Source organism: Dermacentor albipictus, chromosome 1 (genome assembly GCF_038994185.2).
Source record: "Dermacentor albipictus isolate Rhodes 1998 colony chromosome 1, USDA_Dalb.pri_finalv2, whole genome shotgun sequence".
Lineage (NCBI taxonomy): Eukaryota > Metazoa > Arthropoda > Arachnida > Ixodida > Ixodidae > Dermacentor > Dermacentor albipictus.
In genome coordinates, this window is record NC_091821.1 from 260,507,465 (window position 1) to 260,524,174 (window position 16,710).

The window sequence follows — 16,710 nt, forward strand, 5'->3', positions numbered from 1 at the left end:
AATATAATTCATTCAGCGCACGGCGGCGAGTAAAGTTGGGCCAAAGCACTGAACTCTATTGCTGCTCATTTGAGAGACTCACGGTCCATCAAGCACATCATCCCTTTTGCTCTGACCCGCCATTGTGGCTCCACTATAGATAAAGCGTTGCTGCTTATCACGTGATCACGAATCCCATTCCCAGTTGCGGCAGCCCCATTCCGAAGGGAGCACAATGAAGAAGAAAACAATTCCCAGATTCTAGGGACTTTTTGGTTACCTAACTCTGTTATACTTCGAGCAGCAGTTTATGAACCCCCAACTCCCCGAAACTTGCACCTGATATTGAGAACACTCGGCACTACTGAGAAAGTTTGAGAGATATCTACACTCTAAGAAAAATCCCGGGGAAAACGGGAGTAACTGGGCAGTTAGTCCTAAAAAGGGCGCTTTCGTCCCTCAGGGGGCTAACTGCATGAATGCCCGTGCCGTGTGCAAATTTCGGAGAGTAAGTGTTCAGTTCCTGGTCGGAAAGAGAGCAACGGGAGGACGAACGACAACAGTTACACTCCATGCGCTCCGCTGTTTCCGTCCATATCATGGAGTGATGCGGCAAAAATAGCATTGTCTATAATTGAACTTGGTTAAAACACATTGGCAGTTTAGTTGGTTAGAATCCATGGTAGAGTGCGTAAGCGCGACTGCACGAGGACATAAGAAGAAACAGGTACACAGGCACAGCGCTTCACTTTCAACTATAGATTTTATTTTCGCACGCATCGATAAATATATACCGTACGAGCGGAAACAAACGTAACAGCAAAAAAAAAATAGAACATTCAGTGGTGAATTTCGATAAACCGTACACGTGTGCAAGGCATGGGGAAAATGTACTGCAGTGGTCACAAAGATATACCGAGGAATCGTATCTTCTTTTCAGATAGCGATACCGAAGGCTTGCTTACGAACTTTTCCCCAAATTTTGCAATCTCGTAAGTCTCCACAATCTCCCTCGTCATCCTGCTATGAGCCCTGTACAGAGTGGAAGTACTTTCAAACATGGGCGTGCAGGTACAATCTCGGCAGTGAATACCCAAATGACCCGAGATTACCCTAGTGACGTTATATTGATGCTCTTTTAATCTCTCATTGATGCGTCTGCCGGTTTGACCAACATGCGCACTTCCGCGTGAAAGTGGAATGGCATAGACAACGTTATGAGTACAGGTTACAAATTGTTTGCGATGTTGAGTAGAACATGCGTGCCTTTTGTTATTCTCTGTGTTAACCTGTTGGCATAGCTTCTGTAGACGCTCAGGGGCAGCGAAAACCACGTCCGCCCCCGATTTCGCCGCTATTCTTCTGAGCTTATGTGAAATGCAATGAATGTATGGTACCACAGCAACTTTCTTTGCACTAGCATTGGCACTGTTTCCGTTCGACGCGCTTTTGCACTTCCTGCTTAAGCCCTCCGCGACAGAGGTGAGCATACGCATCGGGTAACCAGAATCTGCCAGGCGCTTGGCCTGATCTCTGAAACTGGCTTCCATTTTGTGGTGACATGACTTCGTCAGAGAATTATTGAACCACGGTGTTACTACTGCGCATTTTACAAGTTTTGAATGAGCGGAAGGAAATGGTAGGGAGGGGACACACTAAGCGAAAGAGAAGTTGTATTTCTCTGTCGTCTTGAGGGCGCCCGTTTGAGCTCCCTGCACGTATACATCGCGTAGCGCCTCAGTTTAAATCACCCTAAGAATACTCGGGCTGATTTCTTTTCGCAGTCGCGTATGGTCGCAAGTGCACTCAACGTTAGACTCTCACTGCATACCATGTACAAAATGCCGAGTCCGCTTTTATATTGCCGCACTTGGGTTTCGATGCTTAACCTTGTCTCAATATCCTCTCCTTTCAACCGACCACAGTGGAGAAGTGGTCAGAGTACCTGACTTGTGAGCGCGAGGACTTGAGTTCGAATCCTATAAGGATAGCTATAGGGGCTTGTTGGTACGCCATATCTTATTTTGTTATAGCGTAAGCTTGACAAGGACAACAGAAAGGCACATCTGACACACACAGCGCTATACTGACACATACTTCTGACACAGACATAGCGCTGCGTGTGTCAGATGTGCCTTTCTTTCCTCTTTCCTCCCCTCCTTCCTACCTTCCATTTCTGTGTTGCTGTCACCTCCCTTCAGAAGAGTAGGCAGGCGTTGTGCCCCTTCCGGTGGCAGTTGCCAGCCTGCTCCTCGCTTTCCCTTTCCTGATAACTGTGTATATATGTTCAAAACAAATAATTCTGTTGTCCTTGTCAAGCTTGCGCTATAACAAAATTCGAATCCTACTTTCGGGCCCTTCTTCTTTTAGCTCAGTAATTTTTTATCAGGGTATAAATGCCTAATATCATTAATTCCACCTTTGCGGAGCTTCGAAATAATGACCGTTACTCCCTTGAGGAGCATCGTAAAAGAGCAACTGTTACCCTCGAAGGAGTAATGGCATGGGGAGTAAAAGTTCCTCCCCTCGCACTTATGACTCCTGGGCGATGCCAAAATGTTCCCCAGCAATCTGAAGGACAACGCAGCGTGCATGCAGCAGACGACCGCTGTCCGCAACACCAACCATGTCATTTTTTACCCCTTTTCTTATTCCTTCCCCCCCCCCCCCCCACAATGTGGAGTATCAAAAGAGGTGCAACTTTGCTGACCTCTCTGCCTTTACTTCGCCTCCTTTGTGTCCTTTTTACACCATGCAGGTAGGCCTTTATGGAGGGCACACATGTCTGCCCCTCAAAAGCATGGAGGAAGAGAAATGGGGAAGAGGACAGGGTAATTAGAAGCACAAGTAGGCAAGCTGTAGTCATAAAAAGAAAGTCAGAATAACAAAGGTGGTAAATTGGATGCAAAACATGGAAACAAGAAAGGTGTGTCAACCAAAGTCGACGCCCAATAAGGTAATATCGACGTACTTACATGGTATGTGTATTTACATGTACTGAAATGGGGGAGGGGGGGGGGGGGCAATAAAGATGATGCCCTGTTCTATAATTGCATATTTTTGCATTACTTGGATTATTTTCTTAGTGCATTGAGACCTTACTTTTTTCAGACCGTCTATAGTATTTACTCCTGTTCAATTATTGCATTCACTTTTTCTACGCGCATGTACGTCGACGTTGTGTTCTTCCTCGTCAAATTGGGTTGACACACCTTGCTTGTTCTAACCAAGAGGCTAGGTGGGCCTATCCCGAAGATAGTGCAGTCTATGGTGCGATGCGGTTCATGTTTTTACTATATAGGAGTTAATTACGCCCCTTCAATCAATTTTACCCACTCTGCGACTGATTCTCGCTTTTTCTCTCGTTGAGACCTACATTTTGTCACCTTTTGCGACTTGCTATGACGCTCAGGAGGCATGAAAATTCTGTTTTCCCAAGAGGCCAGATTGATACCGAGATCCCAGGTACGTCAAACCCGTGTGACGTCTCCAAAGAAGACCTCGTCTTCAAAATTTTGTGAAACCTTTCAAAGACGGCAAGCAAGGAAAACGAAAATAAATGTTCTACAAGACGAAGCGCAGAACCTTGCTTTTTAAGGTCCGAGCTAGTTCCCGAGGACAAAAAACATACAGGAGCATCCATTCGCAGCAGGGTCAGGCATGTGTGCGCTGCACAAAACCTCTGGAGATGACATTGTAATGGAATGCCAAGACATTCACTCAGCTAGAACCGTAGGGAACGTCCACCATGTGCAAACACAGTTTATGGGAGTCTTAACTGGTCAGTGTTAGAGATAAACGAGACGTTTAGAGTACTGGTGGAATGAAAAAACGGGAAGACGTGGAGACGGGATTTTCACAGCCAGCGCGGTAACATTTCCAGATAAAGCAGAGAAAGGAAAAATGTTAGTTTACGATATGCTGACACGTCAGCAGCTTCCACAGGTTGGACGACTACCCCCCCCCCCCCCTCCGTTTCAAAGGTGATGCTATCATCATTCACGCTCTTTCTCGCGCTCCTTTTGCACATTTGCTTCGCAATCACGCGAAGAGTTCGAGAGAAATCCGAACGCTGGTGGAGCGAAGTATGGATGGCACTGGCTGCGCACGGGTGCTAACGTTGCAGGACGCCGCAGCTCAATCAACGCTGCGTATAGGGCGTGCCGAGATGACGAGCCCGACGGGAAATCGTCGGCGTTTGGCAGCGGACATCAGTGAACTTCTTTGAGTCCGTGGCGCAATCGTTAGAGATCTCGGCTTGAAAAAAAAATTGAACATATATACCCTAAGAAACCAACAAAGACACCAAGGACAACAGAAGAGAAATGACTTGTATTTTTTAATTGAGTTAAGGAAATTATATATTAATGGAATTGAAAGTACCTGAAGAAACAACTGGCCGCGAATGGGATACGAACCCGCGTCTTCGCATTACGCGTGCGATGCTCTAATCAGCTGAGCTACCCCGGCGCCGTTTTCTCATCCACTTTCTGAGGTACTTACGTTTTACTACTACAACTAACCTTGTGACCGTTAGGCTTGTTCAATTGTTATTGTGTAAGGTTTGTGAGCGGCGGCTGCTTGTTAAAAATGCCAAATTGTCAAAATTAATCTAGGCGTTACACTGGATGACGCGTTTGGTGTGTAGCCTTGGCATCCGTTTCGGACGTTAAACCTCCCGGATGGTGGGCGAACGAGTTCTGGGGTTTTACGAGCCAACGGATTGTCGAAGTGAGTCGCGCTATAACAGGAACAAGGACGTTTCTTCGTTGAAAGGAATAAATTTGTCTCCAAGCCACTCCTAGGTGGGTACCAAACCGTCGCCTATCTATTGTCCTGCACTGGATTCAAGACATCAGCCCGTCCCTGAGTAATGTGCAGACGAAGGCCATGCGGCTGTACCGAGCAAGAGGTACGCCCAGGCCAGCTCAAACTTTACTACATCGCTTGACCAGAATGTAATAACAGAACGCGGAAGAGACAACCACCTACTTATTCCCGCTTTCTTGACTGCAGAAAGGGAGAGAGAAAAAAAAATTGCCGAGGCGGCTTCCTCTTCGACGTTCATCGCTTCCACCCTAACGACGACCGACAGTGAGACATGAAAAAAAGAAAAACTAAAAAAACAACGCGCCAGATATTGGATACAAATAACCAGGCCACATGGCCACAGTATACTACGACACTCACGATTTCAAGTTCGCGAATGATGTAATTAGAAAAAGGAAGAAGTCCTTTCTCGAAACACACAGCGCCCATTATTGAAGAACATGCGTGCGATGCAGCCGAAATCACGAAAGCGTACTAACAAAAGTTGAGAGTCCTGACCCCGACACAAATAGAACAAAACAATTACACGCCACGATATGTACGGAGAGTATTCGGTTGGTTATGATACTAACGTACGATTGAAAGTAACAACCGGCATAATTGAGAAAAGAAGCCAAGTACACGTAAATTACTAGATCGACAGACACCGCCTTTTTATACATGCAAACCTATTAATATCTGCGAAGCAAATGAAAAGTGTAGTTCATGTAATTCGAGACAGTAAATATGATGATTAAATATAGAGACGGCTTTAAAGCAAGACAACTTAGTTTCATGACTGCAAGTTATCGTGCAAAATAAATGTGCAGTTGCACGTGCTCAGACCGTTCTTGCGCTGCGCGAATGTCACGTGTCATTCGGCAGTCGTGATCGACATGCCCGACTTGTATTAACGCAGAGAATTGAGAGTGGCCAGAATACACCCACCACTTGCATGATCCTTTCTCCCTTCAGGTTCCGATCACAATCGTGTTCCCGCATATATTTATTGAGCGATAAACGAATGCTCGGGGTTTCTGAATCAGAAGTTCTCGAATCGAATATGATTCTCAAGACAAGATTATTGTGCTAGTATTAAAAATTTCAGAGATTTGTCCACCACACTAAAAAGCTGTCACCTGCTTTTACTTGCCTTGTTGCTTTTCCTGAATGTTCTAAAATCAATTATATGCAATGTTTCTGCGCTGATCGTCCAATAGATCTTAATATATGCCCGCAGCTTCATTGTAGAAAACGCGAGAGAACGACAACTGTGAAGTCGCCAGGAGTTTGACGATAGGTTATGGGCACTGGGTACAAGCATTGCGTCGAGATTATTGGCACAAGACATGCGTGCATGTTTATATAAATGGCAGAGAAGCTTTGCGAGGTTTCATTAACGTGGTGGAATTGAGTGCAGAAGGTGCAAAGATAAGCCTCGCGCTTACCTGATTAGCGGCTATGTGTACTTTTGCGAGAAAGCGCCCAGTTGGCAGAGGTGGGGTATCCCACTAGCAGCAGCGGCGAGGAAGATCTGTTAGGAAAAGTAAAAAAAAATCAACACGTCACAAATGGGGAAGGGCGAGACCACGCGGGATCGTGCGGAGACTGCGCGGCGAGGAAGATCTGTTAGGAAAAGTAAAAAAAAATCAACACGTCACAAATGGGGAAGGGCGAGACCACGCGGGATCGTGCGGAGACTGCGCGGACAGCACAGACTACAATTTCAGCCCCTGCGATATCTGGCTATTTGTGGCTAATCTCCGGAAGTCAAAATAAGGCCACAATATTTAAAAGCAACGACCACACATATTGTCGTATGCGGCTTACCGTCAAATGGCGATTGTGAATAAAAACAGTTCGCATACATTTTGCTGGTCAACACAGTATAACTCATGCAGTAATTCTGCTGGTTGGTCCCCATGGTAGAGCGCGCCCACCACAAAAAGCGTTGTTGAGGCCGAAGAACAAGAACACCCTACTCGATCCCCTGGTTCAACTCATTGCTCGACAGCCGTCAGATGATATCCAGCCTGCTGATTTTTACCGTCAAATGCCAGTCGACATGCGCGCACGCCCGCGGTGCGTCTTCTCTCGCAGCATTTTGTTCGCACAATGTTTCGTGCTGCATTCTCAAAAAAATTTATCGCTTGTCCCCTTTCTCTCGAGCAGTCGATAGCAACGAAAGAAACACCTATATCGCACTAAAAAGGCTTGGAGAGCCCTGTCGAGCTACATTTTATTTATGATTTTTTGCAAGAAAGGTCAAAACACGGGGAAGGCGGGAGATAGAAATTCAAGACAACGTTTCTAAAGATGGACTTGTCTTTTTCAAGGACTTGAAAAAGACAAGTCCACGTTTCGAAGCGTTGGCTCCGGCTTTCACCCTGTTCTCGTTTTGCTCATCGCTTTGTAAGAAAGGTGGTATTATGTTCAGAAGTTTGGTGAAAAATATATCTGACATATATTTTTATTCGCAGCTTCTTTTCCCTTGCCCAATTACAATTGTTATCACTCAAAAGACACTTCACTAAGCTATGTGTACATAATACAGCAAACACCGCAGTAAAATATCACCGACGATTGCAATACTCCCTAATGCGAAATTCGAGCGCAGCTCTACACAAGTTTTCATTTTGTGATATACTGACTGACGGGGACAATCTGTCTCGTGCGGCAGGTTGCAAATAGAGCGACGTGTGGTGCGACTGCTTCTCTAATCTGGAGATCGCGAGAGCGAGTGCGTGGGGCCAGCGCGTAGGCGCGATTCACAGCAGCCGCCGCCGACGGACTCCCCAGACGACGCGCGCTACTCTGGCGCCATCTTGTAGCCATCGTCGCCGCACTGCGCTTCTCGAGCTTTCGCCATACCCTCCTCCGCTTTCCGCCTCATGGTACCGCTGCACCCTCCTCTCCGCTTTCCGCCTCGCGTCTTTCACCCCCCTCTGCGCTACGCGTTCGCCTTCATCTTTCGCTGCGCTCGTTCGCTCGGTTACGTCGAGGTGCGACGAGGGACGCCGACGCTGGCCGCCGCAGGAACGGACGCCTAAGAGATGCGCTCTAAGAGAAGGCCAAGGCTAGAGAAACGAACGACACGAGCGCGCTCCTGTGTTAGGTCCATTGTTGCTTTGTTTTGCCGTATTATGTCATCATACGAACAAGCGCGGCTAACAACCACATTGTAGTAAATTGTGGGGTTTCGCGATCCAAAGCAACGCACGGCCTATTAAAGAAGTTGGGGGCTCCGCAATGGTTCGGACGACCTGGTGTCCTTTAACGCGTACCGTGCTAGCATTTCTGCATTCCGCCCTAATTGAAACGCGGTCTCCGGTAGATGAACCCGCGGCCTGGCGCTCAGCAACAGGACGTCATAGAGATTGAGCCGCCTTTAGCCTTCAGAATATCCTGTTATGCGGGCAAGTCATGCGGCTGCCTAGCTTGAGAAACGCAGCTTTGAGTACAAAAACGAGCTCATGGGCATCCAAGATAATTTACTTCCGAAATGTTTTAACGTGAAAGATCCTAATTAAGCTGCGCCGATCCCTTCAATGGCGCTTCTCTGCGTTCGCGCGGCTAACCTCCCTTTTACAAAGACGCACCAAGCGAGATAAGCGCCTCGCCGTTCGGGCCACACACGGGATCTTGAATGACGCGAGCGAAAAAGTGCGAGCCGAGGGATGAGATACAGCCGCGGGGAAAGGCACGCCTCGCGACTTCGGCATCGAATAGAGACGACGGAGAGGGGAACGCAAGATGTGTCGCGAGAGAGAAGAGCCGAGCACCGGTGAAGTGCGCATCTCCAAGTCATTTCGCCCTGACGGCGACTGACACCGTCCGCTGTGAGCGTGATCATGCCCCGACGGTGATAAGGGGAGCGCGATATCTTTTTTCCCAGCAATTGACCACGAGCCGCTGCGCGATCCCCGACGAGAAAAAAAAACATGAAAAAGCTCGAGGCCCGTCCGGCTCTCGTCAGAGCTGCGGTGAGCTTCCCTGTGGAAGCGATGCGGAAGAAGCGTCGTCCCTGCTCGAGCTTGGCTCCGAGCGAAGACGGCGGCGTGACGCCGGGTTTGCCCGACGGCTCGATGCACCAGTTATCCAGTACCGCCACTCTGTCCGGGGGCGCCGGGCAGCGGCTGGCGACGGTCAAGCCTACTCACAGCGACGAGTCACTGGCCGAGCTGTTCGCCCTCATTGAGAGCAACCCCTGCCTCTGGAAGAACGACTCGACGAGCTTCAAAAACCTGCGACTCAAGCGTTGCGTTTGGGACCGCTTCGCCATTCACCTCCAGAAGAATTTCCCCATGCTGGGACCGTTCACTGGTGGTGAGTTCTACCTTCTCTTAGTGCGATACTCATACCGATCCCTATGTCGGATGATCTACGCCTCTTAGTGAGCGCGACCGCTGGCTTGATATTGGCAGCGCCTGTTGGCACCACGAGCGTCTGAGAAGCACGCGAATTTGGCTTTCTGCCTCCTTGCGTCGTCTCTACTTCCAGTCTTCCGCGAGGCGTCTTTCTGTATCCGTCTTATGGTAGATAATCTTTTTCGCACCCGCATTATTGCGCCGTTCATTAATAATCCTGCAAATTGACTCGTGCTAGTATGTGTTAAATCTTAATGTATCCTCGAAGAGCATGTAGCCACACGATTTCTGCAGGTCTTCTAAAGCAAGTTTTTTTTTTTCTCGAAAGACGAGTGGTCACGCAACTCGTGGCAGCGTGCTAAACGCGCGTACTAGGGCTTGCCAAAAGCCCTCGCTTCTTCACGGGACACACGCCTAGGTGACGTCTGCACGTATCTCTCCGCGGCACGTGTTTAAGTCAGAACGCGGTTCGTTGGCAACGTATGGCCTCCAACTCTTCAGGATTTTCCGCAAACGAAATATTCAATGTCGCGTACCATGTTCACAACACGACGGAACAGCTGTTCTACTTGGGCGCCTATCGTCCACTAATTTACAGTATAATTTTGCCTAAACAGAGCCCGATGCTCGGAGAAGTGTTTATTGACCCATATTCTGCTTGAGCTGGACTAGGAGACTAACTTCATCTCTACATATTTAAAATTAATCTCCAAGTGTTCTATGCGCTCCTTCCATTGCAGACAACCTACGATATGTGTACAGTATCAAGAGGCGGCAGTACTACGACGAGTTGAAGGACAAGACTGGGCGGACAGAAAACGGAGAACTCGAATACACCGGTCGGTGGAAGTTTTTCGACTGCCTCAGCTTCCTGCGGGTTCACTCGGAGCCCTTCCGGGCTGCCGTCATTAGTCCACTACTTCACTTCGAGAAAGAGCTGCTGGTGAGTGGCGCCTGCTCTTGATGTTACCGGTTACCTACGCCCTCACGGCAGTTCAAGACGAGTTCACAGTAGTGGTAAGGCAACGTCAGACGCGCCTATACTCTATATGTACGCCCGCGAATGTCCCTGGGTGAAGCGCGCGCAACCGAAATCCGTCACGTAATCTCGAGTCAGACGAACATGTGCGATGTTAATCGCTCGAATCGTTCGCGCTCATCATGGTTCCTCCTCGAAAGTTTAGACGATGTGCACGTTTTTAAACCACACTTATCGCAAGGCGACTTTTTTTATCGCAGCCGTGTAGCTCATATGTAGTTCTTTCATTACATTTCCTCTTATCACTTTGTTTACTATAGATAGTGCTGACGTTTACAAAATTAGTATTTCTGTGCTCTGAGATAATGATATTTACGCAGATCCAGCTCGAGGAACATAGTGACGATGTGCTTTTGGACGACGGCAACGGGAGCGTAGTGGCACCGGATGAGCCTAGCATCTTGCCCGACAGTGTCTCGGCGCCTCCTGGGCAGCCGGGGCTTATCAAAAGTGAGCGCTCAACCGACGACTGTGCCGAATACACCAACCGCCTTGAGTCGCCTTCGGCTCCGCCGCTCGCGAAGAAGACCCGGCTTTCCCTAGACAGCGTTGTTGTAACGCCACTTCTCTCTTTAGCCACGTGCAGTAGCGGCAGCAGCAGCACCGGGCCGCATGTCGAGAGTGTGCAGTCACTGAGTGCCGGCGGCTACTACGACGAGTGCGACCAGTTCGGCAATATAATTGCTAATTACATGCGCCGGCTCTCGGATGAGGACCGGCTCGAGTACCACTGCCACATCATGAGCTGCACCAAGGACTTCTTCAAGTGCTTCACGCGTTTCAGCGAAAGATGGCGCCCTTAACAGATGTGGACATTGCGTGGCTTCAAACGGCCGTTCCCACGCTGTCAGCTGCTGTGCATAAATAAAGAGTTGCATCATGCGTTCAGCCCTGTCGTCCCTTTCCGCAGTTATGGCTATGGATCGCTCAGCATCATCTTCGCTCTCGTCAGAAAATATAGCTAGATTGTAATGGCAATTAATATAAGAATATTTGCCCAAAAAATATCAAAACTTAGCGACTGTGCCTATTGGTTGTCATCATTCATGTGTAAGCTTATGTGCTGATTGCCTACCATAACTTTGATGTTCCTAGTTGCCCAAATTGGTACTATATTAAACAATTTACCTATACCAGAACGTTATTAACCCTTCAATCGTCATTCCTTGCGTGCTATTGCCTTCCACGATTCTGGCGCATTCCACCGATTTCTCTCTTGTTCGTTGTCGTCAATACGTGAAAGGAACCGTCCGCACATTCGCGAACTCTTTACAGTAACCTTCATATCTCTACTACACCCGCAGGTCAGCGTTCCTCCGCGCAATCGCCATTTTTGTGCGTGTTGGCATTTGCCGCCTACCGGATGGCGTTTAGACTCCTAACCGCTAGTAATTCTCCGAACAGTACGAACAGTACAAAAGCCAGGGTGGAAGCATGAAAACCATTTGCTATTATTCGCAACGAGCACAACGTCATTTCGAAGTCCATGCATGTGTTTGCTCTTTCTCCGTTCTCTGAGCTGCGCTGTGCAGCTTCATTCCTCGGACCGCGAGCGTGACGCGGCACCAAAACGCGATTTAAACGCGGGTGCACCGGAAAAAAAATGGCTGCTCGCGGCGCTGTTCGGTGCCAGTGACACACGCACGGGTCGCTGAATGAATCGGCGATTCTTGCCGTCGTGCGAGCCTAGCTTTCTCAATGATTCTGGGTGGCGGAAGGCTGCCAGAAACCGCATTCGATATTCCCGTAACACTTCTGTTGTCTAGCGCGTGCACTGCAGAAACAACCCCGGCAGCGAAGCCACTTTCAACTTCTTTTCTATCGTTTATTCGTCGGCAAAGTCTGCGCAAGCCCTTTCGTCGTTTTTGATCGAGGAAATGCATCTGCATAAACTAGTTTCTAAATCGCCCAAATATGCAGTACATGTTTCAGTGTTTAAAGCCCTCCAATTGCATGTAGTCTTGTACTCCTTCTGCCATCGTCTCTGCGACTTCTGTGATGCCGTCATTATTCTGTATCTCGACAGTACATCCGCCTACGTAGTACGTCCGTGCGTGCAATTATGTATCAGTGGCGGGCTTGTCCATCACAAAAATCTATCTGCTAGAATTTCGGCACCCGTGCATTTACGTGTTTCGATTGATTGGCCAACTACGAGAAAAAATACAAGTTCCATATGCGTCCTAATTTTTCTGAGCTCCCAGTCCTGCTAGGTGTACATTATGATTAAAAGTTTAAAATGAAACGGTGTCAATGGTCTTTCGTGACTCGTACCAATGGTTGGTGGTGGGGCTCACGTGCGTGCTTAATATAATTGACGAATTATGTTGCACTTAAATCCGTATTTTTAAAAGTGCTGCTCTTTAGCTCCAACAACGAAGGGTACCGATTGTCATGCTCGTGTTCGATAGTTAAATCAGCTGCCCACAACCCCCCAAAAATATGCACGGTCTCAGTTTTCATTTATTCTTTGGGAGGAGGGTGCTCTGACGTGAAACGACTTTCAGTCCGGTCAGCATAGAGGGTCGTTTAGTAAAACCGCATGTAACGAAATCGTGTATTAATATTATCGCTCATATCTTTGCAGCGGTGCCACCCACGCGTCCTACATTGACGTAGTTGCGTAGAAGAAGGGAGCCATTAACCGATCGTGCATGTGTCGTGTGCACAGGTTCTGCTGTTGTTCCTCCATGCATGACGCAATCAGAACTAAATCTAGCCTCTCGTTCGGCGTTCCGAGAGGCGTAGCTCGGCAGTACGTTTGTCGATCCGAGTGCGAGTGGGCGCGTTTCAGAGAGCTCACTCGGCCATAGTAGGTGTAATGCATCAAAACCAAACATGTGCTTGCCGGGAGTTATAAGGCTTACAAGTCTGCATTTTCTTGCAGAAATTTCATGTTTGCTCAGCTATGGCACCCCAGCGTTCGACACCTATGCTATAGGTCCAGAGATGGCACGAAAAGACCCGGATAGCAAGACAGAGGGATGCCAATCCGCCCCCACGGTCTGTGAACACGGTGGGCGTACTATCTGATAAGGGAGCGAGTGCCATTGCTTGATTCGGTCGTAGAACCTCCCTCAGTTGTATCATAATGTAAGATTTGTAACACGGGAACAAATGTCACCTGTGTTTTTGTGCTCTGGTACCCAAACACCCACAGCAACACGCACAAGTCGTTTCACGTCCTCCACTTACCTTATACCCCCCGCCTGCCCTTTCTTTCTTTATTGCGAAAGCATTACTAGTCTATCCACCTGGATTTCGCCTCTGTCTGTGTGAAGCCTCTACATACACGCGTTTATTCACATGCGTGTCGCGTGCACAGCTTGTCCTTCTTCTGCTCATACGCCCGCGTGCGTATGTGTGAAATAAATATGGAAAGTGAATCGGGTTCGCCGTCGGAAATGTCTAAAGAAGAGATTCGTCGCGCCCAAGGCAGTGAACAACAACGAGCTCGGCGACAGGGGCAGCGGGAGTCGACCGACGAAGAAGATGCGGCCAAGCGATTTCGACTGTAGCAGCGAAGACAATTCATGGCGTTAAAACGTGCCAACGAAACTGCCGAAGGACGACAGAAACTATCGTAGAACGACAGATAGCACTAGCGTGCCAAGCGCGCTGCCGATACATGACGAACAGCAGCAAGCCCGACAATGTATAGGTGCGAATGTTGCATACCAGCATCGCAAGGCCGAGGAACGTCTATCTTTGGCAACGGCTGCGACGGCAATCTACAAGCGGAGCTTCATCAACAACCCGTTAGGCTTTGCGTGTTCTGCGTGTGACAGACTGTGGCACAAGGAGGACTTGGACAGCGTCACGGTTCTCTAGTACGTGATTTTTGCCTTGGCCTTCCCCGACATTGAAGAATTCTCTTCGTTTAAGGTGCGTAGAACGTGTAGCTCTTCTCTCGCCCAAACTAAAGTGCCTTATTTTGTACTCTGTGAGCAATGAGTATAAATACCAGATCAAGCCTGCCCACCTCTCCCCGCTCAGCTGTGTGAAGGAGCGCATGATTTCCCTTCACATGGCCTTCATGCAAGTGCGAAGGATGCTATACGACACGGGCCAGTACGGCGTGAAACCACAAAACGGTCTTTGTGCAAGTCCTCAGATCAGCCAGAGGCCGCGTACAGGTACGTCCCATTAAATACAAGTGTCGACATCGTCATGCTCAAATAGCACGTAGCCGTATTTACTGCTTTCTGACTCGGCTTATAGCCCTTCTACATTATGCAACGAAGTGCAGCACTCAACTCAAATAGGATGGATATTTGGACTAGTCCGTCGTAGAGTATCTTAGAAGGAAACAGCGCTCAGATGACAGGGGGCAGTATCAAGAGTCACGCAGCATCAGTGACTCGAAACACGCGAGGTGCAAGTCAGCATGCGTTTTTGTTGTTTTGTTTTTGTTGTTGGTGGTGGTGGTGGTCGTGGTGTTGTTATTTTTCGTTGTGTCTTGTCTTTCAAACAGTGCTGTTCTCCAAGCAGCACAGAACTCATTTATGTCTTTTCCCCATCTAAGGGAACCTCTGCGTGTCTTTGGCTTCTTCTGTGGCTGTTTTTACGGGAACCCTGCTCTTAGGGTACATCTTGATCATTGGAGCATGCACTCTTCATTACCACAGTTTGCCGAGGCCATCCGTTTGCGATAAAAACATACATTGTGGAGAACAATAAATAAATGAATTAGCCCGGTATGGGCATCAGCGTTGCCAACTAATACTTAAAAATAAAGAATCCAGCAAATCGGCCTTTGAAATACCACTACGAACCGCAGTCCGATGCTCCCAAAACAGTCTTAAAACCCGCTGAATACTGGATACGATCAGAAACATAATCAGCATAGACATTTAATTGCGCCTGCGTAGCACACATTTGAGGAAATCTTGTGCCCAACCGAAGCCCCCGTGTGTCAGTGTGACGTCACAGATCTCAAAGTAATTTCTAGAGGCGGGCATTTTCTGCATAAAATCCATTCGAAACCACATGCTTACAATATACCATTTATATTTGAGAGAGATATAGTAAAAGATATGCCAGTGATTTTTTCAGGAGGACCCTAATCCCACTGGCTACAGCTTAAAAACCCTCAGCTTATGCACTTAAGCTGCTGACTAACAAAACTACGCTAGTGAACATATTCATTCCGGTAACTAAGCACTGCCTGCAAACTTTAGGATACGTGAGAAAATGTTCCAAAAGCCAGGGGAACTCATGCTTCAAAATGTTGTTTTCACTGGCTTTACTTAACGAAAATTAACAAAAACATAGACGTTTCGCCACCTATGCGGGTGGCGTCGTCAGTACACAATGGCACAAATGAGAAATACATCCTATTTATCTATGAAACTGCCGTAAACATCCGGCAGGGGGCCACGGTTAGAGTTACATGAAGATTGATTACGACGGATGAACCATGATTCTACGAACTTTCTTGGGCCCCATCGGTGTTCCCGTGCTAGTGTGGTTACATTGTTAAAATCAAACATGTGTCCCTTTGATAAACAATGATCTACCAATTCTGTCTTGGCACGTGTAGCATGGGTGGCTTTCGTAGCATCTCTTAGATGTTCCTTGATACGGGTGCGACGTCGCCGCCCTGTCTCGCCAATGTAGCTGGCATCACAGTCCGAACAGTTGACCTTGTAGACGACACCACTTTGTTCGTCCGGAGGTGTGCGGTCCTTTGGCTTCGGGAACACGTTTCCCAACGTGTACGAGGGTTTAAACACAGTTCGAACACCTAAAGCCCTGCGCACTGCTTCTGATACACCGCGGACATACGGAATACACACAAAGGAAGCTGGCCTTTCGGCCTTGCTCTCACGAGGTTTTTGCATGCGGCGCTGCGTATCACTGACAAAGTGTTCAGGGTAACTCCGTTTATGCAAAAGAGTGGCCACATTCGTTAATTCTTGCTCCCTCAAAGTTTGCGTTGACGAGAGCGCATCGCAACGAGACAGGAGAGTGCGTACCACGGCATGTTTGTGTTCTATAGGGTGGTGAGAGTCAAAACTCAGCACACTCCCGCTATCGCAAGATTTGCGGTATACGGCTGTCTCCACCGAACCTCCTTCGCTCCGGTGTACCAGCACGTCTAGAAAGGCTAGGCTGCCACTCTTCTCCGTCTCACATGTAAATTGAATGGCAGGATGGACGGCATTAAGCGCCTCATGCATGGCACGCAGGTTTTTCTTTTCGACAATCACAAAGGTGTCATCTACATAGCGGCAGTACATTTTGACAGGGAAGGGCAAGGACGTCATCACAGCCGTTTCCACATGTTGCATTAACAGATCAGCCACGATTACAGAAACAGGACTACCCATCGGGACGCCTTCTATCTGGTGATATATGGTACCGGCAAACGAGACAGGACGAGACAGGGCGGCGACGTCGCACCCGTATCAAGGAACATCTAAGAGATGCTACGAAAGTCACCCATGCTACACGTGCCAAGACAGAATTGGTAGATCATTGTTTATCAAAGGGACACATGTTTGATTTTAACAA

At 48.2% G+C, this 16,710-nt stretch overlaps 2 protein-coding genes across 9 annotated transcripts in view; one reads left to right on the plus strand and one right to left on the minus strand.

The window, feature by feature from the left end:
• LOC135902899 (neuropeptide F receptor-like) overlaps positions 1-16,710 on the minus strand; it is a 424,407-nt gene that overhangs the window by 319,177 nt on the left and 88,520 nt on the right. For 5 of the 8 annotated variants that reach the window (XR_011511175.1, XM_065433211.1, XM_065433210.1 and 2 more), the window contains exon 2: positions 6,237-6,322. The exons of 2 other annotated variants lie outside the window; for them this stretch is intronic. The gene's annotated coding sequence lies outside the window, so the exon portion shown is untranslated. Of the gene's footprint in view, positions 1-6,236; positions 6,323-6,618; positions 6,670-16,710 lie in introns of those variants that run through there. One more of the 8 variants, XM_070531289.1, reaches the window with a different exon arrangement.
• LOC139056783 (uncharacterized) lies at positions 8,580-11,076 on the plus strand. Its single transcript, XM_070534728.1, has 3 exons — positions 8,580-9,114; positions 9,896-10,098; positions 10,515-11,076. The coding sequence occupies exons 1-3, from the start codon at positions 8,730-8,732 to the stop codon at positions 10,995-10,997; spliced, it is 1,071 nt and encodes a 356-aa protein (XP_070390829.1). The 5' UTR covers positions 8,580-8,729; the 3' UTR covers positions 10,998-11,076.

Excerpts from the sequence above, each read along its gene's own strand:
- LOC139056783 (XM_070534728.1), top strand. The coding sequence starts at position 8,730 with ATGAAAAAGCTCGAGGCCCGTCCGGCTCTCGTCAGAGCTGCGGTGAGC. Across the intron at positions 9,115-9,895 it reads GCTGGGACCGTTCACTGGTG|ACAACCTACGATATGTGTAC; the intron begins GTGAGTTCTACC and ends CTTCCATTGCAG. Across the intron at positions 10,099-10,514 it reads ACTTCGAGAAAGAGCTGCTG|ATCCAGCTCGAGGAACATAG; the intron begins GTGAGTGGCGCC and ends ATATTTACGCAG.